The sequence below is a fragment of the Phocoena phocoena genome, chromosome 18 (assembly GCF_963924675.1).
Source record: "Phocoena phocoena chromosome 18, mPhoPho1.1, whole genome shotgun sequence".
In the NCBI taxonomy this organism is placed as follows: Eukaryota; Metazoa; Chordata; class Mammalia; order Artiodactyla; family Phocoenidae; genus Phocoena; species Phocoena phocoena.
In genome coordinates, this window is record NC_089236.1 from 79,462,144 (window position 1) to 79,484,274 (window position 22,131).

The window sequence follows — 22,131 nt, forward strand, 5'->3', positions numbered from 1 at the left end:
AGGCCCAGGGGTCCACCCTGGCCACACCTCCCACCCCACGGCTCTCAGCCCCCAGGCTGCAGGCTCCCCGGGCTGCCTAACGCTCGCACACCGTCATGGTGGGTCATGGTGGGCCGGTCTGCTGGCCTCCAAGCTCAGCCCTCGGGGCGGAGCCTCCCTGGCCCCGCTGCACTGAAGTCACACCGGCTCACTGGGCCTCGAGGCCCTTGCACCTGGCCCAGCCCCCCTTCTGAACATGCTCCTCAGCCGGCCCTCCCCGACTCCCCACTCTTCCGTCTAACGCACTCACCTCCAGATGCCAGCCCGGGAGCCCCTCCGTCCTATGACACCACCTGGTGAGGGTCTCCCTCCCGTACTCCCACAGCACCTGGTCGTCCCCACTTCAAACGACGAGCAAAGCGCTCTAAGTGCCTGCTGATGCGTCCAGCTTGCCTGCGAGACAAGACGCTTCCTGACCACAGAGACCTTTCTGTCACATCCACCACTGGATACCAAGGACGGGCAGCACCGAGTAGGCCAATCATTATTTACTGAATGAATCATTCCGATCCTCAAACTTTAAGGAGACAATCTGCATCATCTATGTCTTGACTATTTCACTCACATCCTTTTCAGAAGGTTTCCGTGGCCAAAGGCAAATTTGGCAACAATGGTAAAATGAGTTACTTTCTTTATAGTCTTCAAGTACTACCAAATGTATTTTCACTCTAGAAAAATGATGTTCTCCAGTCTGAAGGGAGCACGGAGGACAGCATCTTTAATGCACCCTCCTCCTAAGATAAAGCCTCTGAGAGTGAAGGGACCCGAGGGCACTGCCTCCTGAAAAGGGATCTGGTAAAGTAACCCACTCGGTAAAGCCTGCAATCCCTCTGACACCACAGTGCTTCCCTTCCCCACGGGAGAGAGCAAGTGCTCTGAGCTGACGGATTCGGAACTGCTCACTGCCCAGTTAAGGCTCTAACGACTATGAACCCAATTCATATGGAAACTGAATTCACAAGGTATACTTTGGTCCTTTAACTCCTAAAAAATACAACTTACACCTGCAACAGCCCTTGAATCTCTTTACCCAGAACCTTGAAAATACACTTAAAACATACTTAAAATATAAGTACTTGTGTTTTTATAAGTGAACCACAAATAACCATATAATTCTAAAAATTCCAAAAGCAAAGCAACATTCACCCTGAGGTCCAATAAATACATAAATACAGTACATCTCCCGCTGGACTAACGTGGCGGCAGACGGCTTTACACAGACACCAGGATCCCCTCTGGCAGACTTAGGTGTGAGACGTTAGACCTGTCTGCAATCCTCTACTGCCCCTCAAGGCTGTGGGAGGGACTTCAGGGCTTTAAAATACACCAGCAGCTCTCACAGGCTTGACTGTGTGGTTTGGACATCTTTCCCAGAAGCTTCTGCCCAACTGGAGATGCACCGGAAATAGCCTTGAGTGTTGTTAAAAATTACAAAAGTTTCTTTCGAAAAAATACCCTAAAACAATTTATTCACAATTTCAAAATCACCTCCTTCAACTTTTATCTACAGCTGAAGGGATGATATTTAAAAGTGACTTCACCAAATTACCCATGAGATTCATTTCTCAAGGCTTTGGAGTCAAAGGACGTTGGTAAGATCCTGGGTCTTTCTGGGTACAAGACCTCTGGTCACCGGTCAGGGCCTCCTGCAGACACCGTCTGGCATCCTCTGTCTACCAGGCAAGTGTGAGGACACCTGTCCACGTGGGGCTCCCGAGGGGTACTGGGCTGAGCGCTGCACAGATTCCATCCTGGCAACCCTTGAAGGCAAGTGCTGCCAACCAGCCCCGACCCAGACGAGGACCCTGAGGCAGAAGACTAAGAATCAGCTCCAGGCCACAGCCCAGAATCTGGGCAGAGCACTAAGTACTCAACTTAGCAGTCTGGCAAACAAGAAGGGAACACTTCACAGGCGTGTGATCACTGAGGACGCCCTACTCACCCACGTGGACAAAAACGACAGACACAAAAAGGAACTTGCAAAGAGGAAAACATCTGCTCACCTTTGAGCCACCGCTCTACTAAGTCTAGAACGCCAGCTGTGAGAGGAATCATTATCACATCAATCACCAAGAAAGGAAAACCGGCCCCCGCCAGCAGGGGAGCTGGCCACGCCCCCACCTCCTCCTCCTCCTCCAGTTTTACTTCCCACGAGGCCCATTCTTTGGGGAGGGGAAGCTCCATGCACTCCCTGCCCCCAGGACACAAAGGCTGAGAAAGAGGCAGGAAGCTCATTTACCTGTAGTTCTGTATTTGTCTATTTCATCTGGTTAAATGTTATCTGAAATACACATCTAGTTGCCACTAACAGCAACAGTTTTTAGATTAACTGAATCTAACAAAAGAACTTCCGTTTCTTTTTAAAGGAAAAAAATCTTTAATCCATTTCAGATCAATAATCTTTTCTATCCAGCTAAATGGCAAATATATATAAAAATGGGTTTAATCGGCTTGGCATACCATTATCAAACTCTTGCTCTGAGCAAATCATTTTCAGGTGTAACTATTTACTCCAAACAACTTATTTTGATGAATATTATTAAAATTATATCTGGGATGATGATCACGGATGCTGTGCACGTGACCAGACACACACGTGCACACGTGAAGGGCTCCACGGGCTGCTCTCAGAGGCATTTTCTGGAATCTTCCTGTATTTCTGCCTCAGATTTATGGTTGGTGGGAAATTTCTAAATCTGCTGTGTTAAAAGGACTAACTACCTGGTTGACCTCTGTTCATCAAGTTGCCTGGCCGTTAATAACTAAAACACTGCCTTATAAGTTAAAGGTAAGAACCTGCACTCCAACAGAAACATGGGCAAAAAAACAATTTCCTGAAAAAACAAACACAAATGACAAAAAAAGGAAGAAAGGAAGGTGTTTACATTCAAAGATAATTTAAAAGGCATTAAAAGGAATTAAAATGAACTTCCAGGGAATTCCCTGGTGGTCCAGTGGGGAAACTCCCTGGTGGTCCAGTGGTTAGGCCTCCACGCTTCCACTGCAGGGAGCATGGGTTCAATCCCTCGTCAGAGAACTAAGATCTCACATGCCATGGGGTATGGCCAAAAATATTCTTTTAATTCATACAAAACAAGTAAATAAAATGAACTTCCATTTTCACCTATCAAATTGACAGTTTGTTTGAACATAATATCCAATGTTAGTCAAAAAAAAAAAAAGAAGAAAACAGCAATACAGACAACTATCAACCAGTGACAGCTGTACTTACAGGGATGTAAATTAAATTGGTACAAACTTTTCAGGTACGAACTTTCCTGAAAAGTAATCTGACAATATGTACCAACAGAGTTAAAATATAAATACTAAGAAATAAAAGTATTAGTAAATGTAAAGTAAAACTAAGATTCGTATCTGTTAACCCAGCAATTCCATTTCCAATTCACCTATTCTAAAGAAATATTCAGAGGCATATAAATATATATTTACACAAAGCTTATGGCATTATTTATATTAGTGGAAAAATAGTAAAAAAAAAAAAAAAAAAAAAACTATATGCCCAACCGAAGAGAAAAGATAAAATGATATGTCCACAGGAGGCAATATTATGCTATTAAAAATATTTTAGAAGAAGTTTTAATGACAAGGGAAAAGGCTCAGTGAAAGAAGCTGAAACTGAACACGATACAATAGGATCAAGTTATGTTAAAATTACACAGAAAACTGATCAAATAAATGCGTTAGTTATCTTCAAGTAGAAAACAAAACTCCTTGCTGACTATTCAAAATAAGAGAAAAGCCAATTCGCATAGACATTGCTGATATCCAAATCAGAAAAACTATCAGAACCAGCTAATACTTAGATCTGTTACAGAGCTCAGATTTTCCACAGCTAAAAATAATACAGTTGTCGGGCGTCCCTGGCGGCGCAGTGGTTGAGAGTCCGCCTGCCAATGCAGGGGACACGGGTTCGAGCCCTGGTCTGGGAAGATCCCAAATGCCACGGAGCAACTAAGCCGGTGAGCCACAACTACTGAGCCTGCGCGTCTGGAGCCTGTGCTCCACAACAGAAGAGAGGCCCGCGCACTGCAATGAAGAGTGGTCCCCGCTCGCCGCAACTGGAGAAAGCCCTCACGCAGAAACGAAGACCCAACACCGCCAAAAATAAATAAATAAATTTATATTAAAAAAAATAATAATAATACAGTTGTTTATTTCGAAAGGAGAAGAGTGATACAATGACAAATATCTGCACTGTGCTGAAATGACCTTGATCAGACACTGAGGAAGATGAGGCCCCTGTGCACACAGGGAAGGCGAGAGGGCAGGCCCAGTGGACACCTGGCAGGCGCACCAACCGTGTGACTTCCGACCGCGTGACTCCCGGGGAGGGCGGCAGAGGCAGAGCCAGGAGCCAGCGCCTCCGCCCTCATCGACTGGAAAATGGACGCTGAAGGCATATTTACCGTCCACAACCACGAGAGGCTTTCAAAGAAAACGCCCCCTCTTGATTCCTTCTCAGCTACTTCAGAGGGACCCTACCATTAATCGTCTCGAAGTGAGTCCGGAGGAAGGCAGGCCAGGAGCCTAAGAGCATCACGACCACTCGCCGAGTCCCACCGGGAAGACAGAAAGCCTGGACACCAGTAAACCTGTGATTCCGCGTGTTACCACGTGGACAGGTACCCACCAGTCCCCAGCTTCTGGGGTGTCACAGTTCTGGAACTCTGGGAGCTGCCCAGGGAGAAGCCTCGACCTAGTAAACAAGCAGAGCTCATGCAGCCTTTCTGCAAACAACTGCTCCTCTTTTAGGAACTGCTTTCACCAAAGGATTAACAGTATGACCGTGTGGTTCTTCTCTGGAGTCATAATTTGTTGAAATACTTTCTCAAATGTTTTGACCAAATCACTTCCAATATAAAGATTTCAAAATTATTCATAATTCAAGTCACTCAATATTTATAACATTAAAATGAACTTGGGGCGTCCCTGGTGGCGCAGTGGTTGAGAGTCCGCCTGCCGACACAGGGGATGCGGGTTCGTGCCCCGGTCCGGGAAGATCCCACATGCCGCGGAGCGACTGGGCCCGTGAGCCACGGCTGCTGAGCCTGCGCGTCCGGAGCCTGTGCTCCGCAACGGGAGAGGCCACAACAGTGAGGCCCGCGTACCACAAAAAAAAACAAAAACAAAAAAAAAACAAAAAAATGAACATGACATGAGAGTTTTATTATAGCTTTTAACTGTAAAATATTGTAAAATCTTCCCATGTCCTGGTTTATGAACCAAAACAATATTAAAGCAATTCCCAGACTTTAATTAAAACACTTAGTGAATTTTAAATGAGCCAGTGATTTATTAAACAGCTTTCTTTCCTTAAAGATTATTTTTTTTAAAAAATTGAAGTACATATATGAACACTACATGATTCTAAAAGAAACTTCAATGTCTAAAAAAACCTAACTTGACTCAATTTCTTTTCCTGATTTGCAATGAAGTCAAGATAAGCATATTACAAATGAGCCTCTTCACAAAAGACAAATCCAAAAGCACAAGAAACCACTTTTCAATTACGTTAAGAACACTTTTGTTTTTGCGAAGCTGCTAGAAACCAGGGGCCAGGCGGGGACACGCCCTCTGCCGGGGTTTACCTGGCATATTTCTCAGGAGCTTGGCGTTGCACATGTGCCCCTTCCGGATGTCAGTGAGGATGTACTCCATCCGCTTGGCCCTCCAAAGGAAGTTAAACACTCTCAGGTAGTGGCTCATACACTCTCGAGTGAACACCTGGAAAGAGCAGAACACAGGCTGACAGGATCCTGTGAGGTGAGGGTCCTCCCAGGGCAGGGCTCAGTCTTTTTTTTTTTTTTTTCCTTAAACAAAAAGCCAGAGAACACACAACCAACTCTAACACGTTCTAAGTAGTATGTAAGCAACCAACACAGCACACTTTAGGAAAGCGTCATCACACAGCAACCACGCTGGTCGTTTATGTGTCAGAGCACATTCAACGGACCTGCTGTACAGAAGTTCAGTGTGACTGAAGTTCCTTACAACTATGAACTGTCTCGAGGGGGGACATTCACACAGGGAAACAGCACCCACAGGACGTGGTCCCTCAGTCCCTCACTTACTGCAGAATAAAGTTCGGAGGAACACTCAACAAATAAGCCCCTGACACCTCATGTAACAGCTGGAGACCAAGGGTAGAGATACGTGGATCTTATCCTGCCCACTGTCCTTCCAGATCCTTCTTCCCAGGATTTGTAAGAATCTAAGATAATGCTGTGTTATAGAAGACGTAACTATGTAACTAAGATAGGTACCCATTCTAATTAAATTCTATACAAAAAATGACAATCTCAATGAGAATAGGAAGAAAATAGAGATTAATATGGTAAATTAAACAGGGAAAAATCAGGAAATCCATTTGCTTCTAAAATCTGATTCTAAAACCATAAATTTTTAAATAAAACAGCCCTTTTTATCTTTCTAGTAACTTCTGTATCCAACTGCACAGAATTTAATGTGATAGTTAAAAATCATTTCAATTTCTAACGCTAGTCTGATGACCTGCAGCTGTATAATACAATGGTTACAGGTACAGCCACTCCACTGAGAACATGCCAACCCAGGGCATATGCTGACCTGGGACTGGAGGGCAAAGACTGGACAGGGAAGAGGCCACTCCCTGTGTGAGTCCTGGGCAGACTCCACCAACCAATTACAAGACCTCTTCTCCTTCCAATCCAGCCTCTCCCGTCGGACCATCAACCCACTGGAGTCGGCAAGGAAATTGACACCTATTAGCCACAGGCAGGGATCGATCTTAAATTTCTTTTTAAATACATCTATGATATAAACTTATTTTCTTGACTCTACTAGAGCTTTTAAAAATCTAACATCCTGAAAATATGACATCGTGTGATCAATTACTTACGCACAGGGCATGCAATGCGTAACTCCGATACTCTCGCAAGATGTGCAAAATCATACAATAATTAAGTAACCGGGTGTAGAGCACGTTCAGTGTATCTATTACTCCAGGCACCTACATTCTGTGAAATAATCGATGTAGCTGCCCTCACTGTGGTATCATTTATACTACGAAAAAATAATATGTAATATATGCAACATTAACAAGGGAGATAATATGAAAGTTTCTAACATAAATAATTTGTTAAAATATCCTGTTTTGTACATTATAATTACTTAAAACTATTTATGACATACATCAAAGGAGAAAAAACTAACTTGAATATGACCAAAAATTAAGTTTGAGCACAGTTGTATATTGAAAATGTAGTAGCTTTGATCTGGTAAAATTTAAACAATGGGAGTTTACGTGTGAAAAGCCTGCCCCAGTAGCTACCGCCCCAAAGGAGACAGACAGAGCCCCCTGCCAGAGCAAAGCTGTCAGCCCAGAGGGAATGCAGGAGAGCCCGGCTTCGGTGCAGGCTCTCCAGCAGGAGATGGGCCCACATCACCCCTGGAGAGGAAGGACAGCCATGGACAGCCAACTCTGCAGAGACCGCTAGGGAGACACTGTAGAGCCAAACTACACTACTTCTTAACAAAATCTTTTCCCAAGAATTAGAAGAAATGCATGTCCTTCTTCAATATTTGAGATACGAAAATGACTGAGATAAGTTCAAAGAGACACCTTGGTCAAGGAAAGTCCACTCAAGCCTGAATAAAGAAAAACTGAGCACTAAAGAGGGCATTTTAATTGCAGACACACAAGAGAGCTGTGCTGGTCAATCCTTTATGACCTGGGAACCATTCAAGGAAATAGAACTTTTCTTTAAACACAGTGGAAGAGCCGTGAACAACTGGGCAGCTATTTTCTCATCAGCTCAAATGGATACTAAATATCAAATTTTATCCAAGTAGTAAAAATACAACACCACTAAAATATAGTTCGCTTCAAATTATCCTAAATTAGTCACTACAGGCTAAGAATAATGGAACAAAATGAATAACCCATTTGTTAAGTACCTGCTGAAACCTATGATGAGAACAAATGATATTAAGAATTCTTAAAATAATCCAGCACTTCAGCACTCATTAGTGACTGGTGCACACACACATGCACACGCACACACACGCCTCTGGCTTGAGCATTCATTCAATGGATGCACTGGGGATGCGAGCAAGCACTTCACGCGGAGCTCTAGAGAGAAACCGACTCTGAAGCAACAGGGACGTGCAGCCACCCAAACAGCTATGACGGCGCCCAGCGGGATCTTACGGTTGCAATGGGCCCATCGACGTGGTAATCCAAGCTGAAGACGTCCCAGCCGGTGTCACCTGGAGAGACCTGAGAGCAAAAACAAACACACAACTGCTGCAGGGCTTCCCACCACTGTGAAGCTGTCGAGTCCTCAAAGGAAAGGCATTAAAATAAAGCCCAATTTTTAAAAACCACTCAGCAGTTCTGAGCGTGAGCTGCCTGAGAGCAGAGGAGGGCATCTTTTTTCCACTCCTGTACCCTCAGCATCTAGACAGACAGGCACATACGAGGTGCCCTGCAAATATTCTGGAATAAAGAGCATATTTTTAATGAATATTGTAAAATCAGTTTTAACATTCATCAGCATTTTCTTAAATGACAAAAACCCACTGCCTTTTGTGTTCCTAATCCATAAAAGTAAACATTTTTTAAAACCCACAGGTTCTGCTAGTGGTCCTTCATCATAAGTAAGCAAACAGTGTATTATGTTTATGAAATACTCATTCCCCTAAAAAAGGTCATCTTCTCTCAACTAAAACTAAACACCTCTGTTTGTGATCAATGCTACTGCGATCTGTCACCTCTGTGCCCGGTATCGTCACCAGCAGCAACAGCGGTGGTGACTAAGCATCCACGTGGCCAGGCCCGAGGACAGAGCTGCATGTCCCCTGCCCGCAGCCCTGGGGGCCCTCTGTCAGGAGAACACACTGAGGTGCAGGGACCCGTCTGAGGCCACACCACGCCAGGCCACCGGACAGGGATTCCGACGCACGGTGGCCAGCTCCCCCCCACCAGAGCAGAGCAGCGTGGAGCAGCGAAGAGAAGAGAAGAGAGGAGAGGAGAGCAGAGAAGAGCAGAGAGTAGAGAAGAGCAGAGAGAAGAAAAAAGAGAAGAGAAGAGACTGCAGAGCAGAGAAGAGACAGCAGAGCAGAGAAGAGACAGCAGAGCAGAGAAGAGCAGAGAAGAGCAGAGAAGAGCAGAGAAGAGCAGAGAAGAGAAGAGAAGAGAAGAGAAGAGAAGAAGAGAAGAGAAAAGAGAAGAGAAGAGAAGAGAGCCGAGCGGAGCAGCGGAGCCTCAGGCCACACGGAGGGCGCCAGCAAGGAGCCCCGGGTGGGACCAGAGCTGCGGTACCTCCAGCAGCCTCACATCCAGTCTTCTGAGGGCCTCAGGGCTGTCAAACTGGGCGTTGGTGGCTCTGACAGCTGTTTCAAGAATTCCAGTCAGGTTGTGCTGGTACAAAGTCGTAGCCGGACGGACAAGCTCTGGTCTTAACAGAGTTTTGTAAAAGTAAAAGAGGATGTTACTTGGATTCTCAATGCGCTTCCTGAAAACTTCAGATTATAGAGTTCAAATGACGAAACCTAACAGGACAAATGGAACCGATACAACGGTAACAAAATGACCATGAAATCTGAATGCTACAGAATTAACTATAAATAAGATTTCATCAAGTATTTGGGGGAGCAAAACACTTCTTTAAAATTAATTTTGATTCAGCTTAAAATTGAAAATCCTTAAGTGAGCCACGCATGTTAAAAAATACAGTTTTCAAACTTAAGCCTGGCCTACAGTAGCATGAACTACTGTAACTTCCTGTACAGATCCAATGGGCAGAAAGGACTAGATTAAATCAAAACAATTGGCTGTGTGGACACCATGATTCTAAAGGCTAAAAACTACTGTATTACCAGCAAACACTTGAGGGTTACTGACGTCTGCGTTCCTAAACATGAAACTGACATCCGCGTTCCTAAATATGAAGCTAACGTTTCCGAGATCCGCCCCAGGTGTGCACAGGGTGAAAAAGGACCAGCAACGTCAGTGTCGCTCAAATAAATCTGAGGCAAGCTAGAGACTGATGACATTCCCCTTTTAAAACCGGAAACTTAAAACAGGCCTTTGAGAAGAAATAAACTTCTCATTTACTATCAAGGATGAGACACTCGAATTATTAAAACGCAGCGTAAGGCAAACACGGGTAAGTCAGCTAAGTGATGCGATCTGCAACACGGCCATGGCCTCTAAACGTTCACGAAACACCTGCTCTCCTCCACCCCAAACCTGCACACTCGGCCCCCACCCCCTGGGCCACTGAAAGAACACCTCCCCCTAAAAACTCATCTCCACCCACTCCCCACAGGTGCTGCCCTGGGACCAGTACCTAAGTCACCAGTGACCCCCTTCCTTACAGAGAGCAGAAAGGCTCCTTCAGGAAGTATAACCACCAAAACTTCACGTTCAGCAGATCATCAACTCTCTCATGAGCCAATTCCTCAAACAAGGTTACCCCTGAGCCTGCTTGCTATGTGCGCCCCCAAAACTCAATCATCTTTGGTACTGAAGACGGCCTTCTGGTTAGAGGTAGAACTACGGAGTTTCCGTGGCTGAAGCAGCTTCTCAAGTGCAGTCCCCATGCCAGCAGCTTCCCCTCGGCCGGGACGCTCTTAGGGACGCACTGTCCTGGCTCCAGCCCAGAGCCACGGAGCCGGGCTCTGCGGGCAGGCCCAGCCATCCAGTCCAACAATCCCTGGAGGGGATTCCGACACACATGGAGTCTGGGGACCAAAGGCCTGAGACACTGCTGGACTCACACAGGCATGACTGAAGTGTCCCAAAGGCAGCGCCAAGAAGCCACATGTCCAGTCCTAGGCGCCCGAGTCCACGCTGTGCCCACCCTCGGCTGCCCGGGGCCCGGCTGTCTGCTACAGAGCTGGCCCTCCTGTCTCTATGGCAGGAAGGAGGGACCCACACTTCCTTCTAGAAGGGACGGTGCCAGGAGAAACGTCATGGAACTAAATGGAAGGAGCAGTTGTATTTGCTCCATGAAGTTGTTTTGTTTTTTTTAGCAAGAAATAATGTAAACTAAAAACATGGAAGAAAAAGTTCCATTTTAAAACCTACATTTTATTTCTCAGACTACTCTCAAACTGAAGCTAAGCTAACCGACCACACCACGCACCCCTCATACCCCTGCTGGTCGGTGCCAGTGCTCAAGAAGCGCACGAGCCCTGCGAGCGAAGCACAGGACAAGCAGAACTAAAGGGACATCGGCTTGATGACGCGACAATTTTCTCTCCTCGGATTTCATCTTCCCAACGTTCTGTGAGAATTCAACACATTTCCTCTAATGTCGCTTATTCTTTTAAAGAGAGAAACTGTAAAGCTCTTTATCATGCTGAAATCTACTGCACGTCTACAAAAAAAAACCCTCAAGAGCCTTCTTACTTGAGCAAATCCATTAAGTGCCTGATAAAGTCTCCTTGACCGAGCAGCAAGTACCGCCGCATGGCCTGCATGTGGTCCAGCAGGCTGTACTTCTTATTCAGAACATCCAGTAGGTACTTGCTGGTCTCAAAATAAGCCGCGTCAATTTTCCCCTGAAATGCATTTTCCAAATCTGTGAAAAAATCTGCAGCTGTAAAGAACAAAAGGGAAAAGTACACATACGTACATAATCTGCATCGTACAAAGGAGGAATGAGACTCACACACACAGAAGTCACTCTACACCCGCTCACAGCCTCGCTGACAGGCCGAGGACGTGGTCAGGAGGGCTTGTTTGTTCTTCAGAATAACGGTCCCATCAAGAAAAACCTATTTTAGTACTGCTGCTATTCTAATTATACATTACTGCGGAGGAACTAAGGTGTCCACAGTGAGGAAAACGCAGTTTTCTGTAGAAGCGGAGGTCTGATGGTGCAGTAATGTGAGGACGCCAGGCGCCGAGCTGACCACGGTCATATTGCGGGGATGGGGTAGGGGTAGGGGCAACATACATTTCTGTTGATCTACGTCATTTTTAAAATGTCAATCTCTCCCCCCGGAAGTGTTCTTACTGTACCAGTGTTTGATTCATGAAGGGTTTTCACGCCAAAGAAAAGGTCTGATGCCAACCAACGGCAGCCAAAGCGCCTGTCAGAAGACACACGACCCAGAGCCTGCTCACCAGTCTCTGTTCCATATGCTCCCACAGGAAAACATTTACCCTTAACTCTCTAGGCTCACTTTTAAATTTCCAAAATTTTTCACATATGAGAAATATAAATGTGACTTTTCCCACTGCTTTTTGTATCGTTACCAGCAGTCCTCCCGAGTCCGCATCTCCCATCCTCCCAGCGGTACTGACAGCCAAAACAACCTTCCTCCACAGAGGGTAGCAGTGGAGGGGGCAAGAGTCGCCGACTGCGGCCCAGCGGTCTCCTGCACACCCGCCACATGCTGGGCGCTGGGCACTCGGTGGTGCTGGCCTCCCCCGTGGGTCTCCACAGCAGGCAGGGCACGGCACTCGTCCTCCCTAAGTCCTATCTTCTCCGGCCACTAGGGAAGCGTCGAAAGGCAAACAACTCTTCACCTGGCTTTTCCTCCTTCTTCTACCTCTTCAGCACAGGTGTTTCCATAAATTCTGTACGGGGACCTCCATATTCTAAGAACTAACCTGGCATCTCTGAATCCCTAAAAAGTTTACGCAGAATAGTGCGTGTCAAACACACCTGACGGGGAGCCAGAGGGGTGAGAGGGAGACGTGTGTGGTCCGCAGCTGCAGCCGCCGCCTCGCTCTGGAGCCCTGGAGCCCTGGCCTTAACCGCACAGCGACACAGCTGCAACCACATCTCCCGTGAGCCCTGACCTTGCTCTGGATTTTCAGTACAACTCCAGCACATTCTGGAATCTCCCCTAAAGTCCTCTCAGATGCTGAAAATCAAGCTGGGCCAAAAGGAACACAAGAAGGTGCTCAACGTCACTAATCATCAGGGAAACGCAAATCAAAACCACAATGAGATGCCGCACCTCAGGCCTCTCAGAAGGGCCACCATCAAAAAGTCAAGAAATCACGAGTGTCGATGAGGGCACGGAGAGGAGGAAGCCCCAGTGCAACGTCAGCGGGAATGTAAACTGATGCAGCCACTGTGGAGAACAGGATGGCGGGTTCCCCAAAAAATTAAGAATAGAACCACCATACGACCCAGCAATTCACATCCAAAAAGGAAATGAAGTCAGGATCTCAAAGGAATCTCTGCCCTCCGTGTTCACTGCAGCATCACTGACAAAAGCCAAGACATGGCAACAACCAAAGTGTCCACGGACATATGAATGGATAAAGAAGATACAGTGTACATATCCAATGGAACATAATCCAGCCTGAAAGAAGAAGGTACTTCTGCCATTGGTGACAACGTGGATGGACCCGGATGACGTCATGCCGAGTGAAGTAGGCCAGACAGAGAAGAGACGTCCTGTATGACCTCACTTACAGGTGGAATCTAAAACAGTCACTCACAGAGTCAGAGCGTAGAATGGTGGCTGCCAGGGACGGTGGAGGGGGGGAAACAGGACGGTGAAGGTCCAAGGGTCCCAAGTGTTGATTATACAAGAGGCATAAGCTCTGGAGACCTGTATATACCAAATGGCACAGTGCCTACAGCTGGGTACTGCACTCTGTACCTCAAGCACGTTACCTGTACACCTCATTTCATATATTGCTTTCTACCATTTACTACTTATTGATTATTTCACTTTTTTGTACGTTTAATCTCCATTCCTAGAGCACAGTTCACGAAAAGCATCACCATGGTGAATTCATACCATCTCCCCTATAGCTACCCCAATGCCTCACACAAAATAAACTTGAATGAGTCAAGACAACAGTATAAGTAACAAATGGAGCCAGGACCCGACAGCTGTCCGTGTAAGTCAGCCACACCGAGAATACACGAAATTACTGAGGATGGGGCAGGCAGCAAATGGGGGAAATGGCAGAGAGGACAGTAGTAAATGAGGGAAAACCACAGAGCGGTTAACGCAGTGCGGCATTCTGAATACATAAACGCTGGGAATCCGCGCTGATTTCTCAACAAGCCTCTGAGTTCATTAGCAAGTGTTTCCTCTATTTCCTTACTTTGGCATACTTTCACTGCATCATAAAAAAAGTAACACAAGCTACCAAGGAGAGTAAAATAGCTACACCTAGTTACTGTTTAACTGTATAAGAAAGGAAATTCAAAATTTACACAGTAATAGATGTTTTATATGTATCACACTGTGTATTAAGGTATCTTGGATAATAATTCAGAAAATCTGTCAGTCCTATTGAACGAAACACACTTCAAGCAATATATAGCACTGTCACCAGCACCATCACCAACGTCACCCCGACATCACCACTATCACCACGACCACCATCATCACCACCATTGTGCCATCACATTATCACCACCATCATCGTCATCATACCGTCCTGGGGTGATTCTGCAGACTTGGTCACAGCTATCATCTTTGTAGTGGGCGTCTGGTCATGACAAACCTGGTGCAGGAAATTTATTGATTTTCCTATCAAAAGGACCTAAAAGAAAGGAAAATATTCTAGTTACCTTTATTCAAAATTAAAATGATCAAGCACTACAAATATTCATAAGCAACAAATTATTCTACTGATTAAAAACTAAATAATAAGAACATCTGGGATAGTATCAAGTGAATTCCAGGAACTGAAAAAATTGTTATTAACAAACACATATTAATGCGTTGAGGCAGTCAATTAACAGATACTTCACCTCAAGAATGTAAATCCTAAAATGCCACTGAACTGTGTGTAACTGAAGACTGGTTTTGTCACCGGATGCAGGTAAATACAGCATTAGCACATCACAGTCACAGCAGTCCCACCCTACCTTCCTGGACTGGTCCATCGTCATGAAGGATGGGATCATTGATTTCCTCAGGGTGTACTTGTCGTGCCACAGCCGGTCTGTCTTCACTGTTGGATCTGATGCTACGAAAAACTGAAAGGAAAGAGGCAGTGAAACATTAAAAAGTGATATTTATGGCGAAATATTAGCTAACAGCAACATCAAGAAATAAGTAATTCTAGGGAGCAGAATTCTCCAGATATTGGGAGGCTTACCATTTATACAAGAAATCTCATTTTAAGAGGCATTTTGATAGATCCCTCTGAATGGAATCACTTATTCCCCACTTTTTAAAACCAAAATATAGTGAAAATAAGATAAGCTTTTTCTTAAAGACATGTGGTCGCCCTTGTAAATATAATATCAATCACAGCCTCTGCTGTGTACATCATGGATCTGAGTGTGAGGCCTGCCTAATCCACACGGACTCTTCCCACCACCTTAGGAAAGGCACACAAGCCTCTGGGGCTGTTTGAATACTCAATTCAAGCCAATTCAGAGTCTTCCTCTCCTCCTTCCACCAATCAGCAGCGTCTCCTCCTGCCGCTGTGCACCGCCTGCAGAGGCCCCAGGTCCACCTGCAGCACTGCAGGAAGCGACCTTCGCGTGGCGCCCTCCGAGAACCACTGCGCTCAAAGCTTCCCCTGTTCACTTCCTCCCCTTCCCTAACCCCGCCCACCGGCCTGTTCCCTGACATCCAAAAGGGCACGGGTGTTAGGGAGAAAACTAAGCTGCTATGGTTTCCAGCTCGTTTGCTACTACACTGAGGCCACTCTCCTTTTTCAGTCATAGTCCTAACAGACTTGTGCTTTTATTTCTATAAACTCGATCTCTAATAGCAGAACTGCTGAGTCAAAGTAATTTCTAATTTTTATGAACAATGCCAGATCTCCCTTCCAAACGGCCCTGTCAACTGACCCTCCCACCACAGGAAGCTCTACATTTCTGCATCCTTGCTCGGTTTGAATTTTGCCAATCAGGCAAAATCATGGTTGCTTGTACTGTCCTTTCACTGACGACAAAGGAAGTTGGGCCCATTTTCATAATGCTGATTACCACACGATTTTCTCCTGTGAATTGTCTTCTTATATCTTCATCCCAGCGTTCTACTGTCTTTTTCTTACCAATACACAGAGGCTCGCTGTTATATAAGAGAGAGTGACCATTTGTGAATCATTAAGAATTACAAATGTTTCCAAATTGATGATCTGCCACTGTTTATGGTCTGCTCCATGTTTTGTCTTTTTCTTTCTGGGTCATATTGGTGACCGTCTTCCTTTATGGCTTCTGGGTCTCCTGTCTTCCTAAGAGCTCCCCATCCTAGATTATGGAATGGGGAGCTAGATTATTCTCCACTATTTTAGTAAGCACGCTGGGCCCTCTGTATCCACAGTTGGGTGCATCCACGGATGCAGAACCCAGGGATGCGGGTAGGGTGGGCACCACACCATCTTACACAAGGGACTTGAGCATCTGCAAACATTTATCTGCGAGGGTCCTGGAAACAATGCCCCATGGATACCGAGGGACAGCTGTATTCCTGCTGCTCTGTTTTCGTTCCTTAGATCTTCCATCCCTGCACACTGTAGACACTGGGGTCTGTTTCCTTCTGGGCTGTATTTTCTCTTTACTGGCCAGGCCAGCACCCTTTCCTCTGAGCTAGCGTCCTCACCAGGAGCGATCATGACAGTCACTTACATCGAAAGATTAAAAGGGGAAAAACTGACTCCACCAAGAGACGCTGAGGAGTGTCTGATAGTATGTTTACACCCGTCCACAGCGACTAGTTAGATGGACTGGAGCGCATCTGGTGCTTCGATCCATCTCAGTTACTATCCCTCCCGGCGTCCCGTTGCCCATCCTGGGAGGGCGGAGTGCCTTGAGCTGACGCTGCATCCTTCAGACTCCACGCGAGGTGCCTTCCCTGCTGCTGGCCTAATCCAGGCTCTAGGTTCCTAAGCGTTCATTTCTCCCTCGACCTAGAATCAGCTGCTTCTCCAAGGAGCCCCAGTCCTTTTCAGGGAGAAATGGCATTTGGACCACAGCCTGAGTACTTGGAAGTACTTTAAGTCAGCAGCTGGATGTCTGAGATGCAGCAATGGCCACGTTACACATGGCAGCTCGGTCCTCCCACTGGACTGTAAGATCCATTGAAGTCCTAACATACCTAAATGCCTTTTTGTTGATTTTTACGTAAATTCCAAATCACCAATTGGTGTATAACACACAACCCTGGCTACAAAGGTGTGTCTGCAGATACAAAATGGATTTAAAGAATTTTTAAAATATTTTTAGCAAATATATAGCAATACAAAATTAATAGTTTCCTAGCAAAAAGTAAATAACCAAAATAAACCTAAGGAAGGGGCTTGAGAAACAGAGGAGGGAGGGAGAGAGAAGACTCTAAAAAGAACAGTATCTGTAGAAGAAATCAGAAATGTAAACTGCTATCACTAAGACGTGGGGCCTACTAAACTGTAAAAAAAGGTATCTTTCTTATATTATTCTAGACCACAGAAGAATGTGCGGTACCTGTTTATTTAATGAATCTTGTTTAACACGAGCTAATCCTGATAAAAATAATGCCCCAAATGGAAACTACAGACCACCTTCGTTTGTGAATACAGATGAAGAAACTTTGAGTGAAACATTATCCTTGCGTTACTGGAATAAAGTATTTGGGGGCACAACATACTTCTAATACACACTAAATGTGTAAAAATGAATTACAGAATATTATCATGTAGTCATTCATTAAAAATGAAGTATGGGCTGAAAGTGATGAAGGAGAAAAACCTGCAACCAAGACTACTCTACCCAGCAAGGATCTCATTCAGATTTGATGGAGAAATTAAAACCTTTACAGACAAGCAAAAGCTGAGAGAGTTCAGCACCACCAAACCAGCTTTACAACAAATGCTAAAGGAACTCCTCTAGATAAGAAATGCAAAAGAAGGAAACGACCTATAATAACGAACCCAAAACAATATAGAAAATGGGAATAGGAACATACATATCGATAATTACCTTAAATGTAAATGGACTAAATGCTCCCACCAAAAGACACAGATTGGCTGAATGGATACAAAAACAAGACCCTTATATATGCTGTCTACAAGAGACCCACCTCAGACCTAGAGACACATACAGACTGAAAGTAAGGGGATGGAAAAAGATATTCCATGCAAATGGAAACCAAAAGAAAGCTGGAGTAGCAATTCTCATATCAGACAAAATAGACTTTAAAATAAGGACTATTAAAAGGGATAAAGAAGGACACTACATAATGATCAAGGGATCGATCCAAGAAGAAGATATAACAATTGTAAATATTTATGCACCCAACATAGGAGCACCTCAATACGTAAGGCAAATACTAACAGCCATAAAAGGGGAAATAGACAGTAACACATTCATAGTAGGGGACTTTAACACCCCACTTTCACCCATGGACAGATCATCCAAAATGAAAATAAATAAGGAAACACAAGCTTTAAATGATACATTAAACAAGATGGACTTAATTGATATTTATAGGACACTCCATCCAAAAACAACAGATTACACATTTTTCTCAAGTGCTCATGGAACATTCTCCAGGATAGATCATATCTTGGGTCACAAATCAAGCCTTGGTAAATTTAAGAAAATTGAAATTGTATCAAGTATCTTTTCTGACCACAACGCCATGAGACTAGATATCAATTACAGGAAAAGATCTGTAAAATATACAAGCACATGGAGGCTAAACAATACACTACTTAATAATGAAGTGATCACTGAAGAAATTAAAGAGGAAATAAAAAAATACCTAGAAACAAATGACAATGGAGACACAACGACCCAAAACCTATGGGATGCAGCAAAAGCAGTTCTAAGGGGGAAGTTTATAGCAATACAAGCCCACCTTAAGAAGCAGGAAACATCTCGAATAAACAACCTAACCTTGCACCTCAAGCAATTAGAGAAAGAAGAACAAAAAAGCCCCAAAGCTAACAGAAGGAAAGAAATCATAAAAATCAGATCAGAAATAAATGAAAAAGAAATGAAGGAAACGATAGCAAAGATCAATAAAACTAAAAGCTGGTTCTTTGAGAAGATAAACAAAATAGATAAACCACTAGCTAGACTCATCAAGAAAAAAAGGGAGAAGACTCAAATCAATAGAATTAGAAATGAGAAAGGAGAAATAACAACTGACACTGCAGAAATAAAAAAAATCATGAGAGATTACTACAAGCAACTCTATGCCAATAAAATGGACAATCTGGAAGAAATGGACAAATTCTTAGAAATGCACAACCTGCCAAGATTGAATCAGGAAGAAATAGAAAATATGAACAGACCAATCACAAGCACTGAAATTGAAAGTGTGATTAAAAATCTTCCAACAAACAAAAGCCCAGGACCAGATGGCTTCACAGGTGAATTCTATCAAACGTTTAGAGAAGAGCTAACACCTATCCTTCTCGAACTCTTCCAAAATATAGCAGAGGGAGGAACACTCCCAAATTCCTTCTACGAGGCCACCATCACCTTGATACCAAAACCAGACAAGGATGTCACAAAGAAAGAAAACTACAGGCCAATATCACTGATGAACATAGATGCAAAAATCCTCAACAAAATACTAGCAAACAGAATCCAACAGCACATTAAAAGGATCATACACCATGATCAAGTGGGGTTTATTCCAGGAATGCAAGGATTCTTCAATATACGCAAATCTATCAATGTGATAAACCATATTAACAAATTGAAGGAGAAAAACCATATGATCATCTCAATAGATGCAGAGAAAGCTTTTGACAAAATTCAACACCCATTTATGATAAAAACCCTCCAGAAAGTGGGCATAGAGGGAACTTTCCTCAACATAATAAAGGCCATATATGACAAGCCCACAGCAAACATCATCCTCAATGGTGAAAAACTGAAAGCATTTCCACTAAGATCAGGAACAAGACAAGGTTGCCCACTCTCACCACTCTTATTCAACATAGTTTTGGAAGTTTTAGCCACAGCAATCAGAGAAGAAAAGGAAATAAAAGGAATCCACATCGGAAAAGAAGAAGTAAAGCTGTCACTGTTTGCAGATGACATGATACTATACATAGAGAATCCTAAAGATGCTACCAGAAAACTACTAGAGCTAATCAATGATTTTGGTAAAGTAGCAGGATACAAAATTAATGCACAGAAATCTCTGGCATTCCTATATACTAATGATGAAAAATCTGAAAGTGAAATCAAGAAAACACTCCCATTTACCATTGCAACAAAACGAATAAAATATCTAGGAATAAACCTACCTAAGGAGACGAAAGACCTGTATGCAGAAAATTATAAGACACTGATGAAAGAAATTAAAGATGATACAAATAGATGGAGAGATATACCATGTTCTTGGATGGGAAGAATCAACATTGTGAAAATGACTCTACTACCCAAAGCAATCTACAGATTCAATGCAATCCCTATTAAACTACCACTGGCATTTTTCACAGAACTAGAACAAAAAATTTCGCAATTTGTATGGAAACACAAAAGACCCCGAATAGCCAAAGCAATTTTGAGAACGAAAAAAGGAGCTGGAGGAATCAGGCTCCCTGACTTCAGACTATACTACAAAGCAACAGTAATCAAGACAGTATGGTACTGGCACAAAAACAGAAAGATAGATCAGTGGAACAGGATAGAAAGCCCAGAGATAAACCCATGCACATATGGACACCTTATCTTTGATAAAGGAGGCAGGAATGTACAGTGGAGAAAGGACAGCCTCTTCAATAAATGGTGCTGGGAAAACTGGACAGGTACATGTAAAAGTATGAGATTAGATCACTCCCTAACACCATACACAAAAATAAGCTCAAAATGGATTAAAGACCTAAATGTAAGGCCAGAAACTATCAAACTCTTAGAGGAAAACATAGGAAGAACACTCTATGACATAAATCACAGCAAGATCCTTTCTGACCCACCTCCTAGAGTAATGGAAATAAAAACAAAAATAAACAAATGGGACCTAATGAAACTTCAAAGCTTTTGCACAGCAAAGGAAACCATAATCAAGACCAAAAGACAACCCTCAGAATGGGAGAAAACATTTGCAAATGAAGCAACTGACAAAGGATTAATCTCCAAAATTTACAAGCAGCTCATGCAGCTCAATAACAAAAAAACAAACAACCCCATCCAAAAATGGGCAGAAGACCTAAACAGACATTTCTCCAAAGAAGATATACAGAATGCCAACAAACACATGAAAGAATGCTCAACCTCATTAATCATTAGAGAAATGCAAATCAAAACTACAATGAGATATCATCTCACACCAGTCAGAATGGCCATCATCAAAAAATCTAGAAACAATAAATGCTGGAGAGGGTGTGGAGAAAAGGGGACACTCTTGCACTGCTGGTGGGAATGTGAATTGGTTCAGCCACTATGGAGAACAGTATGGAGGTTCCTTAAAAAACTACAAATAGAATTACCATATGACCCAGCAATCCCACTACTGGGCATATACCCTGAGAAAACCAAAATTCAAAAGGAGTCATGTACCAAAATGTTCATTGCAGCTCTATTTACAATAGCCCGGAGATGGAAAGAACCTAAGCGCCCATCATCGGACGAATGGATAAAGAAGATGTGGCACATATACACAATGGAATATTACTCAGCCTTAAAAAGAAATGAAATTGAGATATTTGTAATGAGATGGATAGACCTAGAGTCTGTCATACAGAGTGAAGTAAGTCAGAAAGACAAAGACAGATACCGTATGCTAACACATATATATGGAATTTGAGGGGAAAAAATGTCATGAAGAACCTAGGGATAAGACAGGAATGGAGGCGCAGACCTACTGGAGAGCGGACTTGGGGATATGGGGAGGGGGAAGGGTGAGTTTTGACAGGGCGAGAGAGAGTCATGGACATATACACACTAACAAACGTGGTGGGGTGGATAGCTGGGGGGAAGCAGCCGCAAGGCACAGGGATATTAGCTCGGGGCTTTGGGACAGCCTGGAGGGGTGGGAGGGGGAGAGTGGGAGGGAGGGAGATGCAGGAGGGAAGACACATGGGAGCACATGTATATGTATAGCTGATTCACTTTGTTATAAATCAGAAACTAACACACCATTGTAAAGCAATTATACCCCAATAAAGATGTTAAAAAAAAAAAAAAAAAAAAATGAAGTATGGGAATT

General features: G+C 43.9%; 1 protein-coding gene across 3 annotated transcripts in view; it reads right to left on the bottom strand.

The window, feature by feature from the left end:
• The window catches only part of TUBGCP3 (tubulin gamma complex component 3), a 64,017-nt gene that overhangs the window by 12,326 nt on the left and 29,560 nt on the right, over positions 1-22,131 (bottom strand). For 2 of the 3 annotated variants that reach the window (XM_065895956.1, XM_065895957.1), the window contains 6 exons: positions 14,898-15,008; positions 14,461-14,569; positions 11,456-11,645; positions 9,362-9,497; positions 8,249-8,317; positions 5,649-5,784 (listed from right to left, as the gene is read on the bottom strand). In XM_065895956.1, the coding sequence (XP_065752028.1) occupies positions 5,649-5,784; positions 8,249-8,317; positions 9,362-9,497; positions 11,456-11,645; positions 14,461-14,569; positions 14,898-15,008 (751 nt within the window). Of the gene's footprint in view, positions 1-5,616; positions 5,785-8,248; positions 8,318-9,361; positions 9,498-11,455; positions 11,646-14,460; positions 14,570-14,897; positions 15,009-22,131 lie in introns of all 3 variants that reach the window. The other variant, XM_065895958.1, reaches the window with a different exon arrangement.